The 25,673-nt window shown below is 39.8% G+C and overlaps 1 protein-coding gene across 16 annotated transcripts in view; it reads left to right on the forward strand.

Moving 5' to 3' along the window:
* CADPS2 (calcium dependent secretion activator 2) overlaps positions 1 to 25,673 on the forward strand; it is a 333,015-nt gene that overhangs the window by 163,691 nt on the left and 143,651 nt on the right. For all 16 annotated transcript variants that reach the window (XM_086609733.1, XM_086609731.1, XM_086609742.1 and 13 more), the window contains exons 7-8: positions 1,728 to 1,839; positions 15,266 to 15,405. In XM_086609733.1, coding sequence (XP_086465859.1) covers positions 1,728 to 1,839; positions 15,266 to 15,405 — 252 coding nt within the window. The remainder of the gene's footprint in view (positions 1 to 1,727; positions 1,840 to 15,265; positions 15,406 to 25,673) is intronic.

The raw sequence follows: 25,673 nt of genomic DNA on the forward strand, positions 1-25,673 counted from the left end.
ACAAAGTGCTTAGATTGTGTTTGCAATTGCAAGGCAGCATTCTTCCTGAATAGTGGGATCTGAGGTGGGGAGACTGAAGATACAACTATCTCATCTTTTATGAGACGTTCTCCTTGGAAATCTCATTTCTGTATTGTGATAACACCTACCCCTGGGATTGCTGCTGGGAAGAGCAGCAGTGCTGGGCCTTGTCTTGTCCTGCGACTACAGCATCTATCATCAAATCAGAAAACAAATTTTCTCCCTCTCAGGAAGGTAATTTCTTGTCAGAGTCCCTGTTTCAATTACTACTTTAGCCAAGGCTAAGACTATCTCCTCCACAGACAGAGAGAGCCTCCATCTAATCCAGACAAAGCAAAGACAGAATGTAACGTAAGATTCAGTTACTTTTCAGGGAACCTCACTTTTGTAGTCTGACATGTGTTCGGTCACCTGTAGGACTGGTTTATCCAGAACCACAGCTTGCTTTGGTTTTGGTTTTGGTTTTGGTTGCGTATTACTTTCTAGACTTTGTCTTGAAGTCTGTAACTCACGTTAGTTGAAGGATTTTCTTTTACCTGTGAGATCCCATTGCTGGAGGATTACTACTGTATGTTCATTTTCCAACAGTGGAGAGTCCATATAAATTATTCTTGAACGTAAAATGAAAATACTACGTTTGAAAATGAGGCCTTCTAAGATTTTAGATTGTGTAATACATTCTTTTATAAAGCATACTCTTAAGGTCACCTGTTTTATTTATTTCTTTAGTTTGCTAATCGTAATGTCTCAAGTAGTGGAAAAAATGAAGCAAAACTGGAGCTGCACTTCCTTTTTGCATTTTGTTTGTGCCTAGTAGCGTAATCAGAATCAGTATCGTCAATGCAATGAGTACCACGCAATTGTTTAGGAAAATGGAATTGCTTGTTGGAGGAAGTTGCAATCTAATCTGCGTAACTTTCATTTTTTTGTACTTCTGGTACACGGTGTGGGGAGAAGACTGCCAAACTGAATGCCTCAACTGAGATAAGAGATTCAGAGCTAGAAGTTTGTCTACCTAATTTAGCTTCACTAAAAGCATGAAGCCATGTGGCACTAGTTATCTGGCAGAGCTATAGCCACCCTGATAAGTAACAATCTTTTCCGGTTTTTGCATTTGTGTTTACATTTTTCCTACATGCTTATGCTAAGTTGTAACATCTCATGAAACATAAAGTTTTCTCTGTTCGGGTTTCTTACTTTCTGCATAGTTCATTCACGTAAAGTTAAATATCTGAGTATTTTTTCTAGAATTGAGATGTGATTCTTTGCTGAATTAGTTTGACTTGTATGCACAAGACAGTGAATCTACTAACATATTTAATAGAACAAAGATTTTTCTTCCTCTTCCCCCTTTCTACCTTTCCCCCTTCCCCTCCTTCGCTTTCTTGCTTGGTTCTGTTTTCCCCTATGAAGATATAATTTCAGTGCTTTTGAGTTTGCTATTAAAACATTTTATTACTGATTTTTGATGACAAAAATCATATAGAAAAACCCTGATTTGTCTTATCACAGAGAAAAGCCAATTTTCCCATGTAGATACTTTATCTTGGATGCTCAAAAATGTACTTCCATGTCCTTTCCCCTCAAGAGTTTGGAAATTAAGTTCTAGGAGTACATTAATAAATATTCCATACAAAAGATTACAGTCCTATCACTCTCAGGCCTGTCCTCTGCCCCAGTTAAATTCCGGTTTTTATTTATTGCAGATGGGGAACTCAAGGGGATTTCACCACTACTCACCCTCGGCCTGTTGTCAAAGTAAAACTCTTTACGGAAAGCACCGGGGTGCTGGCACTTGAAGATAAAGAACTGGGAAGAGTGAGTATTATGTGTAGAAACAAGAAATATGTGAGAAATGATGTGCAGAATCATAGAATCATAGAAATGCAAGTACTGATAAAACATGCCATAAAACGGTATAAGGTATTCAGTGCAGCACCTGCTCTGCTGCGGCTGTACCAAACAGTGCTTTTTCTTTTAAGGCTGATTTTTTTCCAGTGTTGAAAACATGATATCTCGACTTGGATTGCCGTTCAGAAACTTGCATCAGGGATCCGTGATGGTTCTCTTTGTCTTGTTTAAAACTTATTTTAATTCCTAGATGACCTACCAATGCTTGTAGCTAGTCAAATTAGGAGTGAAGACAAGAGAAGAGAGAGGACTTGGTGTGTAATAAATACAGCAAAGACTGGGGAAACGGAAGGAAGGACTTGAGTGATGAAAGCGTAAGAGAGGGGGGAGGAGTGATGGAGATAATATGTCAGACTAAAATAAGAGTTCTCACTCTTGTGCTGTATGAGCTTCCCTTCCCTTTCCACGTTTTCTCTATCTTGACGGGTTCATTTATCCTTCTTAGGGCAAAATCAGAGGCTAGAGAGTGCAATGTATCCTAGAAGAGGAGGGTAGTGTAAACAAGGCAGAGAGGGTCTGCAAATCTCACCCTCCCATCTCCTGTTGAAATTCTCCTCTCTGACATGTAACACATGGAGGATAGCTCACATTTTAATGCTCAGTTCTACATTCAAAGTCATGGCTGTTTCTCATTCAAGCAAGGAGAACTGTTGGAAAGAGCGGGGCTCTTCCCCACTTTGTGTCCTCCAAGGGCAGGTGGCGGCACAAAGATGGATTCTCCCACACATTGGGTTGCTTGTTAAGGTCAGGATTGTGTCCTCAGTATTACTTTCTTGCCTCCTCTCATATCCTTCTAAGAGGCCTCCAAGGTCACTTGGTTAAGGATGGCTGAGGTGAAGGTGTGATCTTCATTGGGAAGATTTCCAGCAGGGGTAACTCAACGGCAGGAGCCAGGAAGGCACCATGGCAGATGCAGAGGAGCCACGGAGCTACAGCTGAGCAGATCAGAGTCAGCAGTGTCTGGTTTCAAAACAAAGAAAAGAGACACTGAAAGGATGAACTTGGAGGAACAGCATAGTACTATTAAACACAGAGGAGATTCTTCTATGTCCCTGCTAGCTTGGTCCTTTCAAAGGAGCAAAAGGAAAGTCAATGCAAAGGTGCAGGGCAGTGGAGAAGGGACTGTGTGGCCATTGTGAACAGTAGCCAGCATAGTCATTGCCAAGGAGTCAGAAAAAAGAAACGTTAACAGAATAAAGGAGCTAAGAATTACAAGTGCTAACAGGATCCTCTTGCTCTGTAACCTTAAATAGCCAAACTTCAGGTATAGCCTTGGTCTGCTTTCTTACACTGCAGCTTGTCTCACTTTCTAGAATAGGACATTAAAAAGATTTTAAATTATTTTAAAGAATGGAAACATTTCAAATGTAAAATATTGAATATAGTTTTTGCCTTAACTGTGTCCTGTGGCTCCAGACGGTTTGGTTTGTGTTTTTTCCCTTCCTCCTCTCCCTTTCCACTCCTGGCCACCTTCTGACACATCTGTATTTGCCAACTGGCAATAACTTTCCTTTCTTGGTTGGGATGGTGAGGGGAGAGAGAGAAAATAAAAAGAGATGGTTGAGAGAGGCTAGGGCTGAGCCCACTGCCCTGTTGTTGGACAGTCTGACCCAGTTTTCCCAGAGACAAAGCAAGATATATAAAAGGTGAGAGAGGATAAAACCACATTCTGTTTCTGTTGCTGATTCTAACTCTCCTGTTGTTCTTCGGTGGCCAGTCTGTATGCTTTTATCAGATGCTCTTGAGGTTTGGCAGTGTGTACCAGAATTAGGCTATTAAAATAATAACTTTTTGCTGGGGTTTTTCCCCCTTGTTGCAAAGGACAGAGGCCATCACCTTTTTTCCCCTTGTGTTAAAGCTTGTGCTGAGATTGGGTGTAGCAAGCAGAAGTAACCGGGGGATACTTGGATACTGATTTTACATTTTATAATCCATTCCTGATTTACCAAAAATGTCCAGCCCCATCCTTGCCCAAAAAATACCTTCTGTAGAAGATAAGTCAGTAAAAGATAAACCTCCCACAATGACCTTATGCACAGCACATGGTCGTTAGTGGAGAAGAACATGAAAAAGAGTATGTTGGCTGTGCATTAGCCTGTTCGGGCGTCTGGCCTGTCCTGCACCTCCCGGGTCTGGCGATAGCCAGGGTTGCTGACAGACGCCTTCCAGCTGGTGGTAGTAGACACTCAACTTGGGAGAAGGGAGAATCTGCCAACTTTCCTCTCTGGGAAATACCAGGGTATTTGAGAGTGGTGGTTGCAAGCTTCAGGGGAGATCGGGAGAATATTTGACAGAATTATTACAAAATATTTTTAAGGTGCTGTGTACGCTCATGGTACACATTTTTCAAAGGCTGTGTTGTTGTCGACGCCTTTGTTTTCAGGTTTGAGAGATGTAAATTCAGGTAGCCTTTGAAAAGATGCAGGATCCTACTGGAGAAGTTTAGTTGTAGTAAGTTTGGTGACTTACAGTCAGTACATTGCAGTGACTTGCAGGAGTGCAGCTGATTCAGCTAGGCTTGTTACACTCCAAAAAGGCCTGAAGATACTTCTGCTGGTATTTTTTCTGTGCTTAAAAATTCACCTCAAACCTGCTTCTCTGAGCTAGGCTTGCTGTGGACATTAATTCTCATCTGCCAAGTACTTTCTTCAAAGCATGCATGTCTTGACCTGATACCACTTTTCTACGTTATTGAAGTTTGCGTTTCCCATACCCTGTGGTTATTGTGAAGGTTTTGTTCTGTTTAATCTATAATTAGAAATAGAAGACATCATTAAGCTACATGATTTGAATTTCGAACTTTCATCACATCCCAAAGGGTTTCTTCTGCCACCAAGGCATCGGCTTTTTATGAAAACAGAGCTAAGTTGTGAAATGTGGAGGCAGCACGGATTTCTCCTGAGCTGTAGAGGAGAAGGCATTTCCATTGACCCCATCAGTGCATAACAGTCTCTCACACTTACGAACTTAAGATGTAGGTCCTGATCTCAGTATGACAGCACCACAGCTCATCGGTTTCAGGAGGAGATGCTGCTGATTTCCAGAACTAGCTCATGGTGGAGCAGAAGAGATGTAGGCTCATGGTTTCAATAGAGAGGGCAGACCATACTTACAGCTTCATATACTCCTTGTTGGGAAGCAGAAGCTGGGGGCTGCGCAGCCTCTGCTGCAGAAGTCACCAGGTGAGCACAAAGCGACAAAAGGGTTGTTGTCTGTACTTAACATCTTCACCCTTCAAGTCATCAAGGTCTGACATCGCTCTTACTCTAAAAAAACCCAAATAAATCCAGTCATGAAGACCAATAGAATTTGCTTGCTAGGGGATATTATTCTGACTTCCTGCTGACCACTTCAAGTGTTTTCAGAAAAACACAAGTTGTTTAACCTTTATTCTCTGTTCTAAACAAACTGGAGGACAGTTGGACAAACTCAGTTTTCCACTGAAAGGAAAAATGGAGACGTGCTGCATAGGAGGAGTGTTGCGGACTACTGATGTCTCAATCTTCGGGGATCACAACCCAGAAGGTCGTTGTGATCTTCCTCGTATATCAGAAGGCTCTAACACCCTCCAAAGGTCCTTGTCACAACCAAAGGCTTCTAACAGAGAGCTTCAAGACGCTGCTCTCCAGGGGCTCCTATCACTCCAGTCTCCAGGAGGGAACTGCCCCACTCCCTCTTGGGAGTGCCCCACCTTTATTCATTCATGAGTCACGTGGTTTCCGGCTGACCAACGTGACTCACAGCACCTGTCCTAGCAAGGCACAGGTGCTTTCTATTGTAGTAGCCAGGAGCTCCCCCGACAGCCAGGAACTCCCCCGACAATTCCCCCTTTCTTTTTTTGAAAAAAAAGGAAAAAAAACACCTAGTAGCCTTTAGGGCTTTCCAATGTTCCAATTCCATTTTTCATCGCCATTTGTCAGATGCCTTGAAACAGAACCGGGGGGGAGTCGTTCTTATGTTTTTCTGTCATACCACGTCGGTGGTGGATATATCCACTGTTCTGATGAGGTTGGATACATCCACCCCGGTTGTTCTGGCTGCTTAATCTGCGGCTGCCGCAACATTCCTTCAGGGGTCTTTTCCGGATTAGTTTGCGGTTGTTGCAGTGTTCCCGCAAAGGGCTTGCCTGGACCATATGACATCTGTGCATACTTTCTCTTTCTGCTGCTCCTCGGCCGGCCATTGGATTTGCAGTTTTTTGCGAGATGACCTATTCTCCCGCACTTATAACACTTCAGTTTCTTATTATCTGAGGCCATCAAGGTGGTGGCTAGCGCGGTCATTTCATGTTCCACAGACCCGACCTTGGCACATGCAATGACCATCTCCTCTAGGGAGGGATCCCCTGGGAGTACTTCAATAGCTCTTCGACAGTCAGCGTTGGCGTTATCCCTTGCGAGTTGTTTTATCAACAGGGCCCGTAGATTGCCGTCATAAACTTGTTTTTCTATAGCCCCTTGCAATCTTTCTACAAATTGTAAGAAAGGTTCCTTGATTCCTTGTTTAATTGTGGAATACTTCGCTTGGGGTTTCGCCATTTCTGTGGTCCGCATGAGGGCCTGCATTCCTATTTGTTTGATCTGCCCAAGAATTTGGGGATGCCATTGGGCCTGTACCGCCGGATTGCTAAATACCTGACCCGTTCCCATCAGGACATCTGCACCTACGGCATAACATGGGTCACCTTGGGGTAACTGTATATTTTGTAGTGCCTGACGATCAGCCAACTGCCTCCATGTGCTCATAAAAATGGAGCGTTGTACCGGCTGGAACATAATCTGAGCTAGATGTTGAAAGTCATACGGCACCAATATTTCCAAGTTTAGTAATCGTAATAATTGTGTTACTGCTGGGGAGTTTGGCCCATACTGTGCTACCGCTTTTTGTATGTCTCGTACGACTTTCCATGACCAGCCCAGGTATTGATTGGGCTGGTTAGAACCCGGGAGGGTCAATTCCACAGGGAATACATTTGGCCTTTCCCCTATTTCCATCATGGATGATTTTTCGTTATTGACTGGCAGCCCCAAGACTTGAGCCAAGTCCCAATCCCCAGCCTCTATTGCTTTCATTTTTATTTCGTTCCAAAAACGGACCGGGTCACGGCGTTGAACTATTGCTGTAGGGGTTCCCAAGGGGTTTGGATTTAATAAACAGATAGATTCTAGTGATTTTTCCCTTGGTGGAGAAACCGGTGGTAACTCCTTAGCTGAGCTGTCACTTGTCTTGGAGGTTTCTCCTGAAATTTCTTTTGCTACAGGGGGGGTCATAGCCTGATGCAGTATCTCCACTACAGCTGCTAGCTGCTGAGATACTCCTTGGAGCATTGTTACGGCCTGGCGCACTAGTGCTGGCTGCGCCAAATGTACCTGGGCCGGATAACCAGATACCGCGGGATATGAAGTTGCCAAGGGTGGGGCCAATTGCTCGAATGGCGGAGCCGTAGGCATAACGCATCCTGAGGAGGAAGGGGGGGTTGCTGGGGCAAAGGGTGGGGGACGCTCCACTATTTCCTGCAGGGTGGGGTAGAGTCCCTGCATAGTCCCCGCAACTTTATTAATCTCTGTGAACAGCGAGGATACGTCTAACTCGCTGTCCACGCTGTCTGGGGTTAGTCTTCCTTCAGATAGTTCGTTGTTCCCTTCATACCCCTCGCTTGCAGATACATAATCTGTTGATTCCTCTTCCTCCTCTTCTGCTGACCCCTTTTGAATTATATTATCTAGGGCCTCCCATGTACGCAGCAGGTCGGTCCGGCCCTTTTGCTTGACCACAGCTTCATAGAGTAACTTATCCCCCAACCTTTTCCAAAGTTCTAGGTTAAAGGTAAAGGTGAGGTTGACTAGATCTTCATGTCCCGCTGCCCAGTTGAGTAGGTAATATAAATGCTCATTACTTATACTGAGCCCCGCAGCCATTCCTGCAGATTTGAGAAAGGTGAAGGTCTGGCTTTCCTTTACAAAATTCTGACCCATGTTCACTCTTAGCGGCTCACCTTGTTCCAGGTGTCTTGGTCAGTCCGCAGCTCCTGCCGCTCTCAAGCTTCGGTCTGCAGTCCCGGTGGTTCCTGTTCCGACGAATCACGTCGGGGTCACCAATTGTTGCGGACTACTGATGTCTCAATCTTCGGGGATCACAACCCAGAAGGTCGTTGTGATCTTCCTCGTATATCAGAAGGCTCTAACACCCTCCAAAGGTCCTTGTCACAACCAAAGGCTTCTAACAGAGAGCTTCAAGATGCTGCTCTCCAGGGGCTCCTATCACTCCAGTCTCCAGGAGGGAACTGCCCCACTCCCTCTTGGGAGTGCCCCACCTTTATTCATTCATGAGTCACGTGGTTTCCGGCTGACCAACGTGACTCACAGCACCTGTCCTAGCAAGGCACAGGTGCTTTCTATTGTAGTAGCCAGGAGCTCCCCCGACAGCCAGGAACTCCCCCGACAGAGGAGAAAGAATATTATTTGGATTTGAGTTCTGCAGAACGTGATGAGTTTCTGAAGTCATCTGTGTCTGTGGTTGTGTGGATCTCCGTGTACAGTGAGCCACTGAATTTAACTTCTAGAAAGTGAGGCAGGCTGCATCTTTGAAGCTAAGTTTCTTCTAATGAGGAAATGTTAATACTTTACTTTATTCAAATATCTTTGAAATGTGTGGCACAGTTTTTATGTGACTGATGCTGATCTGGCCATTTCAGTAGTTTTCCTATGTGCATACAGAAGGCAGAATTGATATTTGCGTTTGTATGTGCAACAACTGAGAAAGCGTGAAGAAGCCTTCAGAGTTTGGAGTAAATATTTCTGAAAAATCAGCCTGGTGGTTTCAGAAAACTCAGGGATCTGACACCACTTTCCTTGTTCAGTACTTTGTGTATGAAGATGTTCAAACCTAGTAATTCCGAGTGACAGCCGTTGTGCGTGCTTAGCACACATGTGAATACAATGTGAGAACAGCAGGTGGTGTTTGATTGCTGTTACTTTTGGAACATAAGAATATTTCAGCCTTGTCGCTCTGACTATTCAATTAAAAGGGAACTATTGTCTCTCAACCTGAGCTGCAGCCAGCAAGAATTAGCTGTGTAATTCTGGTTTCTTTCATTGGTGCTTTTACTCTGGGTTTGATTTAAAGGCATTATGAAATAGCAGCTCACTGGCTAGGTACTCGTACTTGCCTGATTGCCTAGTTTCTGAATGCCAACTGCACCGGGTGTGTTGGTTGTCTTCTGTGCTGTGTTTGAAGGGCTGCTGAGCAGAGACAATTTCATACTGTGAATATGTTGATTTAAAACCTGCCATCCTGGGGAATGTGTTTCTCCATCACATTTTGAAATGACTGAGGTTTCGCAGGTCTGACTTCTTCTGTCTTCTTTTAAGTATGGAAAATGATGAGAAATTGCTTCAACTGACCCTTTTTCTCTTGCTCCCCGAGCAGTCTGCCTGTCAGCACCCCGCTATGTCTGCCTGAGTGTTATTGTTTCCAGGCTAACAGGGGTTTTCTCAATAGCTTCTCTGAGAATGCCTCTCCTCAGACATTCTTGAGATATTTTTCATTCAGGCATGCTCTCTCTTAGATTTGGGGAACAGGCTGTTTGGGACAACTTTTATCAGTTGCTGACATCTGTTAAGGTAAGTCTTCAGCTGGGCTCAGCATCAACAGAGGTCCGTTCATTGCATAAATCGCAAAGTCTTCCAGGTTCTTTGTCAACGCCAGTATTTTAGGTAGCTCTTTCACTGTGCACCTGTCCAGTTTTTCTGTTTGATTTTTCTTTCTTTTTAACCACCTATTACCCGAAGCCTTGTCTCAGTGTTTTAGCTGTAATACAATCATAGCTGAATCAACAGCGAACGATCGCTCAACAGGTGAGATGATGGGGCTTGTGTAAAATACTCGTAAGCTCCCTTGATGGTCAAGCTTTTATTAACTCTTTCTTTAGAGGTTCCTTAGGTGAGAATTCTCAGAGTTACTTTCAAAAGAGCCATCTCCTTTTCCCACTTCTACCTCCAACCTTGTCCCTTCCCTTGAGCTTCTTTTGCTTCATCCTCGTGGCAGCCGTGCATCATGACTTAACACTCAGGGGCCGCGAGTGCGGTGCTGCTTGGCAGGCTGCTGCTGGGGCGTTCGAGGGAACTTCACTTCTTGCCACACTGACAGCAACTTCTGGCTTTCTGACATTAACCTTTCTTTGGGCAAGCAGCTGACATAACTCAGAACAGCTCCAAACTCAAGTTAGAGGGGGAGGTGACTTGAAAGGAGTCAGTAGACGTTTCTGTCAAAATAAGTCAGGCTGAGGCCAGAGTTACACAAACTACATAACATTAAAGGATCTCTACACTGTTACTAGTCATCTATTTCCTATCTCAAACCAGCTTCAATAATTTTTGATCTAAAACCAGAGTGTATATATAACTAGGAAATTTTCCTATGATCTTTGCTCAGGCAATGACCAGCAGCATAAATTTGCATGTGCCGAATAATAACGGGTGTTTATTTCCTAGCATAAAAATGGCCTGTCCTCTCTGCTTGTGCATCTTTTCAAATCACTACATTTTAACATAAGAAAGAAAAAGCTTTCTATAGAATGAATGTTGCATGATGAAAGCTTCCACAAATGCAGTTGAGGGACCGTATGATCTTATGTGTTGTGTGCTCACTGTTTTTCATTGGTTTAAATAATCACAAATTGAGTTAGAAGTGTCTCTGGTAGAGCACGGGAGTTAGAGAACTTGGTTTCTCCAGTTCATCCTGGGACTTCTTGCATGACCACAAGTGTATTGTTTATTCTGAACAGAGCTCACAATGCTGCTCTATGATTAAAGTCGTGTGACTTACAATTCAGTTTTCCATTGCTTGTAACTTAGCCAGACCTTAAGTGTTGAGGCTAAAATTTTTTGTCCTAGGCATGGAATGAGATAAAAAGAAAATGTGGATTTAGTCACTGGCAAAAAGCAATCGTTTGTAGCACCGTTTGTGCTCTGGAAGAGTACCTCAGGTATGGGAACTTCTTTTGTCTCATAAAATCTTCTGGCTTTCCTGTTGGGGACCATTTGGGTGCCAGAAGCAGCAGGGGCTCCCTGGGATGACAGGGAGCAGGGCAGGATGGGGGACACCAGGGCACATCCCTGGGGATGGGGGCAGGTTGAGGGTTTGATCTGCTTTTTGAAGATTGCTGAGGCTGTTACGAAGAAGAGGCTATTGATTGACTGGATCTTTATTTTCTTTAAGGTTGTGTGGTGTGAGCTGTACTGAAGGCGAGATAAGGGTTTTCTGTGATAGCATGTTAAGTGTCATCTGCCACTCAGCCAGAGCATTAAGGAGCAGCTGCAGATTTTCTTCACTTTCATCTTTTTGCTTGTGACAGTGAGCCAAAACTCAGCGTAGTCTGCTCAGAATTACTGTGATTAACCAAGGTCTGGTGCCCAAGGTCTGATATCTCAAAATGTGTCCTAAACCACCTCAACTTGTAAGATCTGTCTCATTTCAAATACCTGGGACAAAAGAGTGGGTAACTCCCGTGCTTGGGTTCCACTCTTGAATATCCTGGTTTGAGTGGAAGTAGGCGATAGGGAGGGGGAGCAGCTGGGATGCGAGGACATGAGTTGGCTGAAACTGAACTCAGCTGCAAGTGTGGGATGAGAGAAAAAGTAGAGGTTATCTTGACCCTTGATTTTTCTCAAGTGTGCTTACGGCTTGCCTCTTAGCTCCGTTGGTCCCTTTTGAAGGCTGCATTTTCTTTAGACAATGGGACCGCTGTGGCCAGGGATGGTTAGCTCGAGAGCTTTATCTAAATGTGGGAATATCAATAGGAGGTATTGTTGCACAGCACTTTTGACTCTGAAATTTCTGCTTGGTTATCTGCTCTGAGAAAGCAGTATTGTCCCAAGTTTCATTTGTTCAGGCTTTCAGATTATTTTGGACAACTCAGCTTTTCGTTCATACCTTTAAAAGAAGATATGGTCAATGTGCCGAAGAGAGAGGAGAGTTAATAGTTGCTTGTCTGGATTGACTGTTTCGCTCAGGTGTACTTCAAAGAACTTCTCTTGTGATGCAGCTGGGGACTTAAATACACCACTGAATCACAATGAACAGTGGTTAGTTAAGTTGTTGAATGATATTAGCTTCGTGTCTGTCAACCTGTCATATTTTAAGCCTAGGAGAGAAACATTGTCAGTCAATCACAGTTAAGAAAGTGTTTTGAAAATATCACCTTGCACAGACCCATAAATGTGTTGCTCTATAATATTTAAGATTTCTGTGTTTATTTTACATCCCAATGAGGAGAGGCATAAAGTGAACTTGCCACTTTTTCAGTTACAGTGTGGTCTGAGAAAATTCAATACTATATGTAATTGGACCACATGGTCGAATATTTTTAATGATCATGAGATGATTGAATTTACTGAATTATCCCAACCAACACTGGTCTGATACTATTAATTTGCCTAAAATCAGCTGAAGCAATGCAGTGCACAGCAGCTACGTTTGGTGTGTAGCGTTCTGGTCATTAATTGTTCATTATGCTTTTTAATGCAGATTACATGTTAGTTTACTTATTGTTAACACAGTCCTAGACTAACAACTCATATTTCTCTGTGCTGTTGCTGAATAATCTACTATGGTGATATTCACAGATATAAGAACAATAAAATAAGATAAAATAAAATAAAGTACAAGAAAAATTAACTCAGAAATGTATGATGTGTTAGGAATTTTATGAAACTTTTAGAAGTTTTAGACACACTGAAAGAGCGTGGGTGTAGTTCTATATCCTCCAGAGAAGACACATGAGTTGATACCAATTTAATTTTTAAAGTAGAATATAGAACAACAACTTGAGGATTAAAATCCCTTAAGCAGTGCTGAAAGGAAATCTGCAACAGAATAGCTTAGAAATTTTCTCTGTGGACAGTGACAATGACATTGCATGTGTGCCGATGGGGAGAGAATGCTTTTAATATGAATTTCATCAACTTTTTGCTTTTCCTACCGAGAAAAATTTGCCCAGCGTTTTGGTTTCAGTGATTGCATGGGAGTTTACAGTTTGTGTCGCTTGATGATATGGTAAACAATGGTTAGTATTACCTTTAGGCAATATTAGTATGAAAGTTATTGTGAAGATAATTAACGCCTGTCAAATGCTTTGTGTCGATGTGTGTACGTGTGTTTGTGTGTAATGATAAAAAGGTTGATGACAAAGTTCTTTTAGCTTTCATTGTTAAAAGCTGGAAGGTATGACAAAGTGTAATACAAACACAACACAGTGCATGCTTAAATATTCTGCCAGATACTGACTGGGAGAGGTTTGAAAACAAAGCTCCAAAATACTTGTTTAAAAATTAAGAAAAGGAATTGTCAGTACTGAAGTTATGAATTAATTATACACTTGTCTGCTTATATTTTCATCAGCATTCTAAAAACTCAAGAAATTGACAGGAGAAAAATTTCACTTGAGATGCATGAGCTGTACTAAGCTGTTACAGGACAACAGGAACTGCAGTCTGTAGAAAAGAAAAAATTCATAACATCACCTACAGTCCTGTGTGAATGCCAAGTGATTAAATGCGAGGAATGAGTAATAATTCTGTCTATATAATCTTGCATTTAAAAAGATAAACAAACTAAAAATCATTTTCTGTTTGATGCTTCAGAACTCAAAGGTTACCATACTCATAATGCTTTTAATTTTTTTTTTTTAAGGGATGGCTTTTACTCCAAATCAAAATCAGCTTGTTTCTTGGGAAAGAAGGAACAAGCTCTGTTTAGTGTTTGCTACCCGTTTGCAAAAAGAAAAAAAAAGTAGCCTCCTGATTTACTAAACCAGAATATGCTTTTTCTTTTTCTATCTCTTTAAAAGGTACTGAATGTACTCAATCGTTCTGACAGGTTGTTTCTGCCACTGGTGTTACAAAGGTTGCACACTTGATTAGGGGTGATGCATCGTATTTCTCTGCTTCGCTTGAGCTCCTGGTGTTAACAGGATGCAGGAAGGCATTTCTGCAAAATACTGAAATGAGAAGCTGAAGGCCGTCAGCTTACGTCATCTTTCAGATGATTAGATCTGAACGACACTATTGTAATAGTTTTGGCTTAATAACATCTGTTAGAGTTACACTTGCTTGGAGATTCTTAACTCAAATCCTTGATTCAACTTTCCTAACAACACAGAGGAGAATATCTTGTGTTTTATGTGTGTATGACAAGGCACAAGTACTGTGTATAAGAAATTAACTTGATGGTTAACATTAGGATTAATTTTAAGTTTTTAAGAAATAAAAAATGTGAAGAATGCTGCTTTTTAGAGTGTTGTTGCTTTTGAAATACTGCTTCATGGTAATGGTAATTCAGAACTCACTGAATGCGATGAAAGTCTCCTAAATAGCATGTTTAGATTCTGAATTGATTCAAAAGTAGTGCTTATAATAAGAATGAAAGGAAATTATGTTTCAGCAGCATTTAACTGCTAAATATGTGAGTGTGGGTAAGGATTTAATGAAGTAGTAATAATTAATTGTACTGACTATAAACAGATAAACTTTCTGGATGGTAAATAAATAAATATTTAACAGCTTTGACTAACATTAATCTAAAATTAATGATTAGCTAGTAAAACTGTAAAGAAATGTATATAAATGTTTTAAAAATAAATATTTAGAATTCAGTGTATTTTTAATTTTTTAATATATCTACCACTGGAGATTAAACAAAAGAGTTGTGTCATATCACATGGGAACTGGACATAGTATCTTACATTTATTATACTCCATTTGCAGCAAAGATACTTTGGAATTAATCTCCAATTAATTTCTGTGATTAATTAAATTCTGTGATTTTTGCTATAATTGGCTTTTATTAATACTATTGATCAAAAAATGGAGTTGGTAAGAAAGAGCATATTTTGGTTTTCTGCCTTTAAGCCATGTCACTTCTGGAGGAATGGTCCGTTGCATAATGCTACAGCAAATTGTTTCAATAGGACGTTTCCAGTAGGGCACTGAGTAATATGAAAGTTTAGGTTCTTGTTTAATTGTACATGACCATTTTCAAGTGTCAGCTGTTCCTTTTTGTTTAAAACTGTTAACTCAGAATGAACTAACAGAGGAGGAAATTTTATTAATTCATAATATGAAAATTCCTATTTGTAAGAAAATTTTTATTTTGCAAATTTGTCTATTACAATAAGACTGATTCAACTGGTTTATTAGCTTTATGAAGCCTTTTTTAGTTATCTTTCAGATTGGAGGAGATGCAACACGAATCCTCACTGCTTAGAAGTTTCCATGAAAGACTAGCAGATCTTTTTTATATCAACTCGTTGAAGTTTTTATTTTATGACTTGCAGGTAGTGTTGTATCCAACATCCAATAGCCCAAAGTCACCTGATCTGCATAAAATGATAGTCCCCAAAAACAGCCAGGACAGTGACTTGAAAATTAAACTGGCGGTGAGAATGGATAAACCACCTCACATGAAGCACTGTGGGTAAGTGTCCGTTTTCTGGCTGTCTGTATTTGTTATTTTGCCGCTTTGTGCCTGTGTTTAAGCATATGTAGCTAAAAACATAAAGTTTTAAAACATTATAAATAACAGTTCCTATAGCATGGCATTGTGTTATATGCTCATTTTATACATAAAGCTTGGAATAGTCAGGAATAACAATAATTTCAGATGTTCAGTGATGTGTAAAGACAGATGATGAGCTAACTCTGAAATGCAGAACTAAGAGTACAGTGTCATTTAGAAACTGGTTTTGACTGTTATGATTTAGAACACTGGAAAAAGGAGAAACGTATTTTTCTATTAAAATATGATAATTATATACCTGAATGTAATGGTACTTGCAACATAGTCTCCCCTTTTGTTTCTCTGTCTGCTCTATGGTATTTCTCTTGAAAGGAATTTATGTACGAATACCAATTTAAGGATGTTTTTTCTGTCTAACACTGAAACTATATGGAATAGATATTCATAAAGACAGCTCCCTTAGCCAGCTGCCACAGCTGTTCCTCATCCCAACTGCAGAAACAGGTAGTGGTGCTGACGGTAAGCAAGGCTGTGTCTGTTGTTATAAAGCAATTACCAGGGCTGTTTTCCATCTTTTTAACTTCTTCTGAGTTAAGTACACTTCAAAAAAAGAGGGCTATTCAACATGTTAATGTAGAATTAATGTAGTGGCCATACTATTTAGATTTCTTTTTAATCTTCTCCTGTTAATATTCTGCTTGTTTTATACAGACAGCAATTGCCAAAATTTCATATACTCAATACTTCTTTAAAAAAAAACCCCCACATCTTATTTAAGTTTTTGCAAAGCTGTAATTAGTTGGGCTGAAATTTCCCAGGTATCAACCTTAGCCCTCATTTTGGTTTTGGGAAACTTAAACACAAATGATCAGGACTGTAACAATGAGATATATGCTGGCTGGAGACCTGTGGCTGGTGACCAGGAGCTGGGAGGAAAGACAGGGAAACCAGTCGTGGAGCCAGCGGGAGAACTGAAGCTACTGTGCTTGGAGACTGGGACTGAGATGAGAAGACTTAGAAGTAGGGCCACAAATACACAAATAAGGGAAATGGAATAATGTGGCTGGAGAGAGCAGGAAGACCGGGTTGATGTGAGTAATTTGGAGTGGAGAGGACCTAGGGAGGGGAGAAAAGTGCTTGTATGTACTAAAGCATGATGCTGTCCTGTCAGTCCCCACGCCCTGCCCCATTCATTTGCACTCACCAAACACCTCTGAAATGGTTTGGTAATTGTTGCACATCCTTGTCTACATTCGGTCAACTAGCGTGGTTTCAAGCTCCTGCTGCTGGAACGTATTCAGCCAGTTGAAGGAGGTGGTGCAGGGTGGCATGGTGCTGCTTGTGTTCTTCAAGGGTTTGTCAAAAGGCAGCCATGGGGACGGGATGACTTGAACAACATCAGTAACGAATAATACACAACAGATGCATCTAACTTGCATGTGACCTGGTTCAGTTGCATACTCCACACCACACCTACATCAGGGATATTGTGCTCCTGTGCACCAGTCCCAACAGGTGACTGGGAGAAGTCCCTGGTTTTGATCAGGTCACTGATAATGTTGGGGTCGTGCTGTTTGCAACTCCAATTAGGGTATAATATGCAACTTATTTTGACCTGGGTCAGAAGCAAGGGCAGGGCTCCAATGCTTCCTCCCATCGTGCTCCTGGGTTTCCTCAGAGGCTTTCTTAGCTGGGAGCTGTTCTTCTGAGGTCTTCAGAGAGTCTTCCTAACCCCCTAGTTTGCTTTTCCATACTGGTTTATGTCACTTCTTTAGTCTTTATGTCACTTTCTTTAGTCTTCTTGTCTGGGCATTAAATGGATTGCCCAATCAAATATTACTTTCAGTAATGTAATTCAATCATTATCCCTTTCATCTGCTGCTGCTGGTTACTTCCTCACATTGATTTTGAATCCTAATCTCCTGGCACAGTTGTTTACTTCTTCATTTTACTTCAGAGTCACCGCTGTCCCTATTCTCCAGGCAAATATTGTTGTTCTTCCCACCAAAAGTTCTCAAGTCAGTCATCATTTCCCTTTCTTTATATAGAAAAATTTTGCCTTTCTATAGCCAATTATAATGATTGTTACCTACATATTTGTCTAGAAAAGTTAGGGCACCAAGGGAGGGCTGTATGGACTCCTCCACCATAAATATATGTGAAATGAAATAAAAGGTTAATAATTCCTCCAATAACTGTTGAAAAACTTGATGAAATACTGTGTGATGGCACTGGAGTTGCGGTGAGAGGAAGAAAGAGGATGTTTGTTTGGAGGGAAAAAACCACCTGCCAGAAAAATTATTAATGTGTACAGTCAGGAGCTGTTAATGTTATGAAAAGCCAACATTCAGACACTCTCTGCAGCCTTCTCTTGGCTTCCTGAGTGAGTATAAGTATTAGGTGGTCCCTTGATATTTTTCCAAGAGGGATTCCCACCTGCTTCAACACACAGATTAAAGTTATTCTGGTTCTGAACTGATACTGTGTTCCTTATTTGTGAAGATGCTGGAAACACGCAGTGGATGATGGACAGTATTATGGGAAGGCAAAGGAATATTTTGCAGTTAAGGTAGTTAAGTGATGCCTGGAAGAACTGGCTTTTATCCCCGTTTGTGCTACTCAGAAGGACCTTCCTGTAAGAGATTGAAATGTTTCCACTTAGAGTAGCTGGTGGTGGTATTTGTTTCCTGTGCCCAGTTTGATAAACTGGAATCTGATTTTGTAGATTGCCCAACACTCACAGCTACTAGCTGAAATCAATGGAAACTGGGCTGTAAATATATGTTATGCTGTTAGAGTCCGAATATCCCAAAGATTAGCTCTTCCACTTAATATCCGAAGCCTAAAGTGTTTGGTACTTCACTTCTCCCATTATAAAGTAAGAATAACACCACCTTCCAGTGTCGTAGATGTTTGAAGGTAAATCCTGGGAAGCGACTGGTAGAAAAGTCTCCTCCATGAGCTGGGGGAAGTGGGGCATGGTCACTGCTCTCACACATGGCCAAAGGCTTAAGCTCTGCTGGGCACTGTTATTGCGATGCCAGGCTCTGCAGCTCCATGGTGAACCTGCACCAGGTAGAAAAGCAAGTGAGTCGAGTCTCTCTGTAAAGCAGTGTTTGCATAACGTGCATTGAAACAGGCCATTGGAGAAAAGAAACTGTTGGAGAGCTGGAAGGCAGCTGCTGCTACCATGAGTAGTGAAAAGGGCTGGGAGGTTTTTGTTTATTTTATGTTATTTTGGTTTATTTTACTTTATTTTTAGTATGTGATCAGATATTTAAGCACAGTGTCATAGAGTACACAAAGCATGGAACTTTGTCATGTTAGCAAGTTTAATTTTACAACCTTACTAACCAACTTTTAACGTATTTAATGTGATTATCGCAGTTAAGTTCTAATCATTCAGTTTATTTTTGAGGAACATCTCATGCTTTATCTTTGCCCAATCTTTGAACTAGACAACTTACATTTTCTGTGTCGGTCTGAGTTAACAAGCCAACGTACAAGATCCATATTTGTCTCATAGGAGAAGAAGGCAATGTGTTGGCCTTGCAGCTGAGAATCTCAAAATTTATTCAAAGTTGAATTAAAATTTTACCCCACAGCCAATTGCAGAAAGAGGGGTTTTATTAGATTAATGCTCTATCATGATTAAAAAAAATAATAATGTTTTTTCAGATACAGAAGCTATGCTCAAATATTTCAGCTTCTGCAGGGTCAGCAAAACCCACAGGCCCAAGCTAGCTGTGGGGTTACAGTTTTACTCCTTCAGAAAAGTTTCTCCTATTTAAGACTTACTTTACTTACTGACACAGGGGATATGCTGAAAGATTTTAAAACCTGTCTTGCATTTATTCTTCAGGAATATCCAGTTTTGCAAATTGTACTGTCTTGTACTTAAACCGAGATTTTTAATTCATGAGTAGTATTCTGGACTGCAGCACGTTCAGATCATGTTCCCTCTTTTGGTTTCTACAGTCATAACAAATAATTATATTTGAAATAAAATTATAAACTTGGGATTTTTGCATTATAAATTGTAACCTAAGAGCAAGAAATAAAAATCCTTATGACTCAGCACTACTATGAATCTCAATTGCAGTTCATTTGTTCCGCTGCGAAAAAGAGGTGGCTTTGCTAACCACATTACTTTTACATTAGTGTTTATGTTAACATGTTCATACGGCTAATCTCGTGTTACTCCACTAATGTGATTTCTTAAAAAATGCTTGGTCAAGGAAACACTCCATGATTTTTCTATGCATTCTCTTACATGCTTAAAAAATAAGGAATACTCATACACATCTCACTGTAAACATAATCCTATTATTTATTTTAGATTTTTTTTTTTATTCTTGCATGAAAGGCTCTCAAAGTATGAAACAACCCAAACGATATATAACCACCCTTTTAAATTTAAAACCTCTCAATAGATTACAAGGGGAAGCATACACAGCCAGAAATTCTGAGTAAAGACAAGGTAAATGTCACTCATTAATGGGGATTTGTAGAACGGTTCCGATTATTGGCAATTCATGATACTTCAGATTCCTTTCTCACAATTTGTAATGTATTTGCCGCCTTCTCATAGAATGTGGTAACCTTCTCCTTGTCTAAAATGTAGGGCACATAAAAGATTTTTTTTAATCTTCTCTATTAAGGTAGTAAAGCCAACATCCATACAAATGGAGGGGTTTTAACATTTCTAATAATTTCTTCTGTGCAGTCTTGAATCTAAAACAGGTCATCAGAGGAAATAAGCAAAATTGGACCTAAAACTCCCTATATAAAATACTAAACCCCTGTTTATTTCTGTCGAGTTAGAATAGCAGCATTAGGGAGATGCTGTTTGCTTCAGGAAGACTCACTTGGCTCTCCTTAACTCATAATTAAATTAGGGTTGAAAACCCAAGCAGGACAGGTTAATCCACTCCAGATGCGTGGGTTGCTGTAAATACCTTTCTAATGTGCGGGGTTTTTTTAATGTGCCTTTGCACATCCCTGTGCATTGAAACCATGAATTTTTTTTAAAAGTAGATTTTGTGTCAGTTAAGTTGTCTGTTAGCATAGCCTAGTGGTTACTAAAGGGTATTATTCTCTTGCTTCCAATCTAGAAATAAAAAGGAATACTGAGATTTTTTCAAGTAGCTTGCTTTAAAAGGATTAGTAATGCTTAATGGTCATACTGAAAAAAGAAAAATAAGTAATAACAATAAATTAAATTCTTACAAATTGAACAGCCTGAACAGGACAGTGTTAAAAAGTAGTATTATTTGGTTTTGACTTCTGAAGTAAAACATTTCAGCGTAGCTCTTGTCCAGAACTTTTTCAAAGAGGTGAAAGGCAAATTTCATTCTTGTAAGTTCTCTTCTGCTTTCTGCTATGACATGTGAAGAAAAGTCTTAGAAACCTGTATGCAGATGTTTCCAACATCTTAGGAAATCCTTACTAATACTTGATATGGTAATATGTAGCATAGACTTCTTCAATTAATATTATTTTCCATTAGATAAAAACAATAACTTTCTACATTACTTTTCAAAAATTACTAAAAATACTTTTCTCATTAGTGAAAACAGTAACATTTTTCTCACGAAAAGGAGAGGGGGCTCTCTGAGAAATTCCCATTGCTCTTTTTCGTTTCTTAGCAACACAACGTAATTGCCTGTATGAAATGTTAAGATACGTAGATACTTAACTAATTATAATGTTTCTTTACATACGTAAAGTCTTCTGTACCTCTGTATAACATTTGATTTGTCTTTCCAAGTTTGTCAGAAGCACATCTAGTTGTAACCATGAAGTCAGTATATCAGCACCATCTAGCTTTCTGTTCGTTGCTATTGCACTTTTTCTTCCAGCTTAGAAAAGGGTAGCAGAGCACTGGCTTCAGCGGCTGCTTCGAAGAGTGAGGTTCTCGCTGTTCTTCTTCAGTTGTGAACGTCGAGACTGGGAAGCATGAGGAAACTCAAATGGAAGAATCTGTTGAGTTTGTTTGAATTTTTCAGATGTTACGTAATATCAGATAGTTTGGAATCCTTTTCTGATCATTTAGTCAATGGCCTCACTATAGCAGCCCAAAAATTTAGGTATTTAGGCTATGTCAGAGTTCTCTGAGTTTTCTCAAAGCTACTAGGTAGGGAGGAATACCTTGACAGATTGGTTTATCAATGCTAAGACATTGGCTATGGTAAAAAAAGGAAAGGTACACTGGAGTTGGTGAGGTAAACTTTTCTGTATGTGTCCTGCATTCAGAAGAAGTATACATTATCTACTAAATTAAAATAAATGCCTAATCATCAGACAACAAAGCTTTGGAAAGATGAATTACCAGAGCAAGATGTGGGCCTCCGTCATGTCATCTTTTTTCTTCCACCTAATTCACAGTTTCTCAAATCTAAATTCAGATCAGAGATAAACTATGCATAGCTGCCTAAGTGATTTTTAAAAGCTAAGTCTCTTCTTATTTTAAATGAAACTCAGGCTGCTTTGCTATGTAATGAGACAGTTTTGCTACAGGTAACCATGCAGTTGGGAGAAATATCTTCAATTCTACTGATATTTCTTAGTTTTCTTACTAGTTACAAATATTGATCTTTATAGATAAAATAGTGTCTGTGTATATAAACTTATGAAGATGAATGAAATTAAATAGATTTTTTATGTGAAATATATGTCACTTCAATTAATTCCTGTGAGGACTTTTTGTTTGCATAGGTGGTAGTTTAGGGTTTGTGATGTCCTCTGACCCATACAGCTGTTTCTGTTTGGCAGCAGACACACTTGATTTGTATTTTTAACATCTGCAGTTTTGTTCAAAGCATTTCCGTATCCTATCATAAGAACAGTAGAGTTGTAAGAAATGTGAGAAAGTGTATCAGTGCTCTTTATCATTTCTATTATAATTACTCCTACTTAGTCTCAAATACATTTTGGAGGTAGATCATTCTACAAATACCTGACAGAGATTTCCCACTGCCATTTGCAACATCAGGCCTTCCAGTATTTTGAGATGACCTGTAATCCGTAGGCAAATGGGAGGTTATCAAACTACCTTTGTGCCATTGATGAAAAAATAATCCTCTGCCACTCATTCCTCGTGTGTGGGTAAAGGGTGCCTGCCATAAAGGAAAGCCTTGGTCATCACCTGAGTCTTGTTTCACTAACCATACAACCGAAAATGCTCCTGTTTCCTGAGGCTGTCTCAGTTGTTACCTTGTGAAATCTTGTTAAAATATGTTGAAGCACTGTGGGATGCAGCCGTCTGCTGCAAGAGGATCTGAACACCGGAATCAAGTGTGCATTCAAGTCATCTGGGTCTAAGTAAAACTTACTCCCTCTAGCTCTGATTTTATAGTGTACACAGCTTTTCTTGTCTCTCCTGTTACTGGCAAAAGGGACAATATTTGCTGAGTGTAACTGGCTTCAAAACTAGTGCCCAAGCTGTCTTAAGAACCTCATTCTCATCTATCCACATAAATGAACTCTTTTCCAAAGACTTCCTTATAAGCGAATGGAGATGTCAGTAATATGGAAGATGAAAAAAAGCAGGCATATCTAAAGGGAATTCTCTAGTAAAGAAACTTTATTTATGAAGGAAAAGTAAGTTAAAGGTTTCTTTTTAATCTAACAAAGTATTTCGGATATGACCACTTGAGGAGGTCATGGGACCTGGCAGCAGAGAGAGAGAGAGAGAGATTATACTTGGTCAGCGCTCTGCCATGACCAAACACTGACAATGTGATGCCAGCACCTGCACTGCAGAACTGTTGGGGTTGGCAGCATGGTCACAACACTTTTGAATTAGAGTTGGCTCATGCTCAGACTCAAAACATGGGCAATGTGACCTCATATTTGCTTGCCATATGCAGAGGACCTTAGAGACACTGGATGAAAGATTTCATTGCAGTCTCTGACAGGAAAGCATAAAGAAGTATCGGAGTTTCAGTTAAGTTTCATTGGCTTCAAAGACAGAAGAGGAGTGAAGTGCAAAGCTTCATTTTCATGTCATCTAACATCCAGCATCACATATTTATATATGTAGAGCATATTTTCTCTACTCAATGAATGATCCTGCAGAAGAATATGTCAGAAACTACTGTGAAAAGCATCCTGGCTGCAAACTTCAGAGTACTTTGTGAAACGTAGTCGTCGCTGAATACCTTGAACTGGGCTGGCATTGCTGATCTGTAACTTAAATACTTTTCCTGCTGCGTGAAGTTACATGATGCTTTTGAAACCATAAGAGCTTTTTACTAAAACTTAGGAAGAGGAGATTATCTTTCTTTGCAACAGCAACTCTCAGACAGTTGCTGACTCCAAAGATCCAAGGCCCTTTCTGCAAGACAAGACTCATATATCCCAGTGCAGAGTAAACCCAAGTGTTTCAGGAACTTCTGACACATGGAATGAGACTACTGAGAAACTAATATAAAATTTGAAAACTAAACCAGTGACTTTACAGTTCAGCAGAAGTATTGGTCAAATTTTGGCCCATAATTAGTAAAGATTTTTAAATTTAAGTTCAATAGCAATGGTGTATATTTTTTGTTTAGTCAGAGAGTCAAAAGTGTCATTCATGTCGCTATAATTATCTTATATTTCTTGCTAAATCTGACAAACCTGTCCTCATTTTTACATTCGTAAGGCAACATGCACTTGTATATACTAAGGTAAAAATTTCCTGTGTATGTTAAAAGCAGCATAATAGAATGGCTCGATTTCTAATTCACTTTTAGTGATGTATGGATGCCTTACTATTATTATTCCAAGGTGTCTCATAGCAGTATTTTCTGTTATGCTAGTTTAAATTGTGCTAAATGCTAGTATTTCGTTGTGCTAAATGAACACTAGCATTTTGCCATGGAGAAAAGTGCTAATGTGTTAACTGTCTTCATTTAAATGATTTTAATATCATACACTTTTGCAAAATCAATTGACTGTAATCAGTTACATTTTAAAAATGAAAATTGAACTTCATGAAAAATGACACATTAAAATTACATTAATGATTGATTGGATAATGATGATGAGTTAATGGAAAATTACTATGGAAAGAAAAAGCAAAAGTGTTTATCCTGCTGCTAGATCCTTAGAGAACAGATTATAGCTATGAGCCTGATTTTCAGTGCTTCTCACAGTAATTGCTTCTGAGGAGGCATGGGGTATCTTGAACACCTTAATGATATGCCACTGCCACTTTAATTGCTAAGAGAAGCCAAGAGAATCCTAATTGCCAAGAGAAGCATTACTAATTAAGTTGTCATTCTTCATTCATTCCATAGTAATTAATCTGAAATATTTGTAAAATCTGAGATTTAATTTTAGATCCAAACTCACTTAGCTTAACTACAACAGACTTCATGTGAAAAAGATCTATGAGTTAAGCAAGGTTAATAGTCAGAAAACTTAAAATATATTTTTTTCATTAAAAAAAATTTGCTTTGTTTTTACTCATAACTTTTTAAAACATCAAGTAAAAGCATTGAGAATAGATTTAAGAATCCATTCTCACAAATATGTAAGTTATATTTAAATAATGTATGGTTTTGTCACAGTCTCACTGGGTCCTAAACTCTTATTCTTTCAGCATGGATTATCTCTTATGGTTTACCTTAATGGTGCCTTGCATTCAGATGTAAATGCCAATATTTATTTTTTTTTGTCATGCAAGATCTTGAAACCTGTGACCAAGCATCTCAGTGACCCACAGAACAGCTAGGTAGACTTTTCTAGTCTATACTATTAAATTTCTCTCTGTAATTCTCAATTTTAAATCTCTCTGCATCTAAACTTCCTGATCTTTGTGTTCATGTGTGAGGGAAAACCACCTTGGCAGCAATTTTCAGTTTATCACGTTATAGAAGAGGTCACTTTCAAACCGTAACAATGATCATGAGCTGTATTGCAGCATCACTGGGGACTTGTCATCAGAGTTTCTGTGACTCATAACTTGTAGCTACTCCACTTGAGCAGATTTGAATGCAGCATCACTGCATGAGAGAGACTGGTTGATTGAGTACCTACTAGTAACAGCCACTTGTTGCAACAGTAGGATGAGATTAAACCCTATACCCAGGTGGCATATTACATGTGATAATCCTACCATGGAAGGAGAGGAATTAAAGGATGAACAGTGCAAAGAGCAGTAACCTGGACTTGTCTGAGGCACTATGAAGGATTTTTAGCCACTGATGGCTACCAAAATTATGCTACCCAATACAAAG

The sequence above is a fragment of the Tauraco erythrolophus genome, chromosome 4, assembly GCF_009769465.1.
Source record: "Tauraco erythrolophus isolate bTauEry1 chromosome 4, bTauEry1.pri, whole genome shotgun sequence".
NCBI classification, from domain to species: domain Eukaryota; kingdom Metazoa; phylum Chordata; class Aves; order Musophagiformes; family Musophagidae; genus Tauraco; species Tauraco erythrolophus.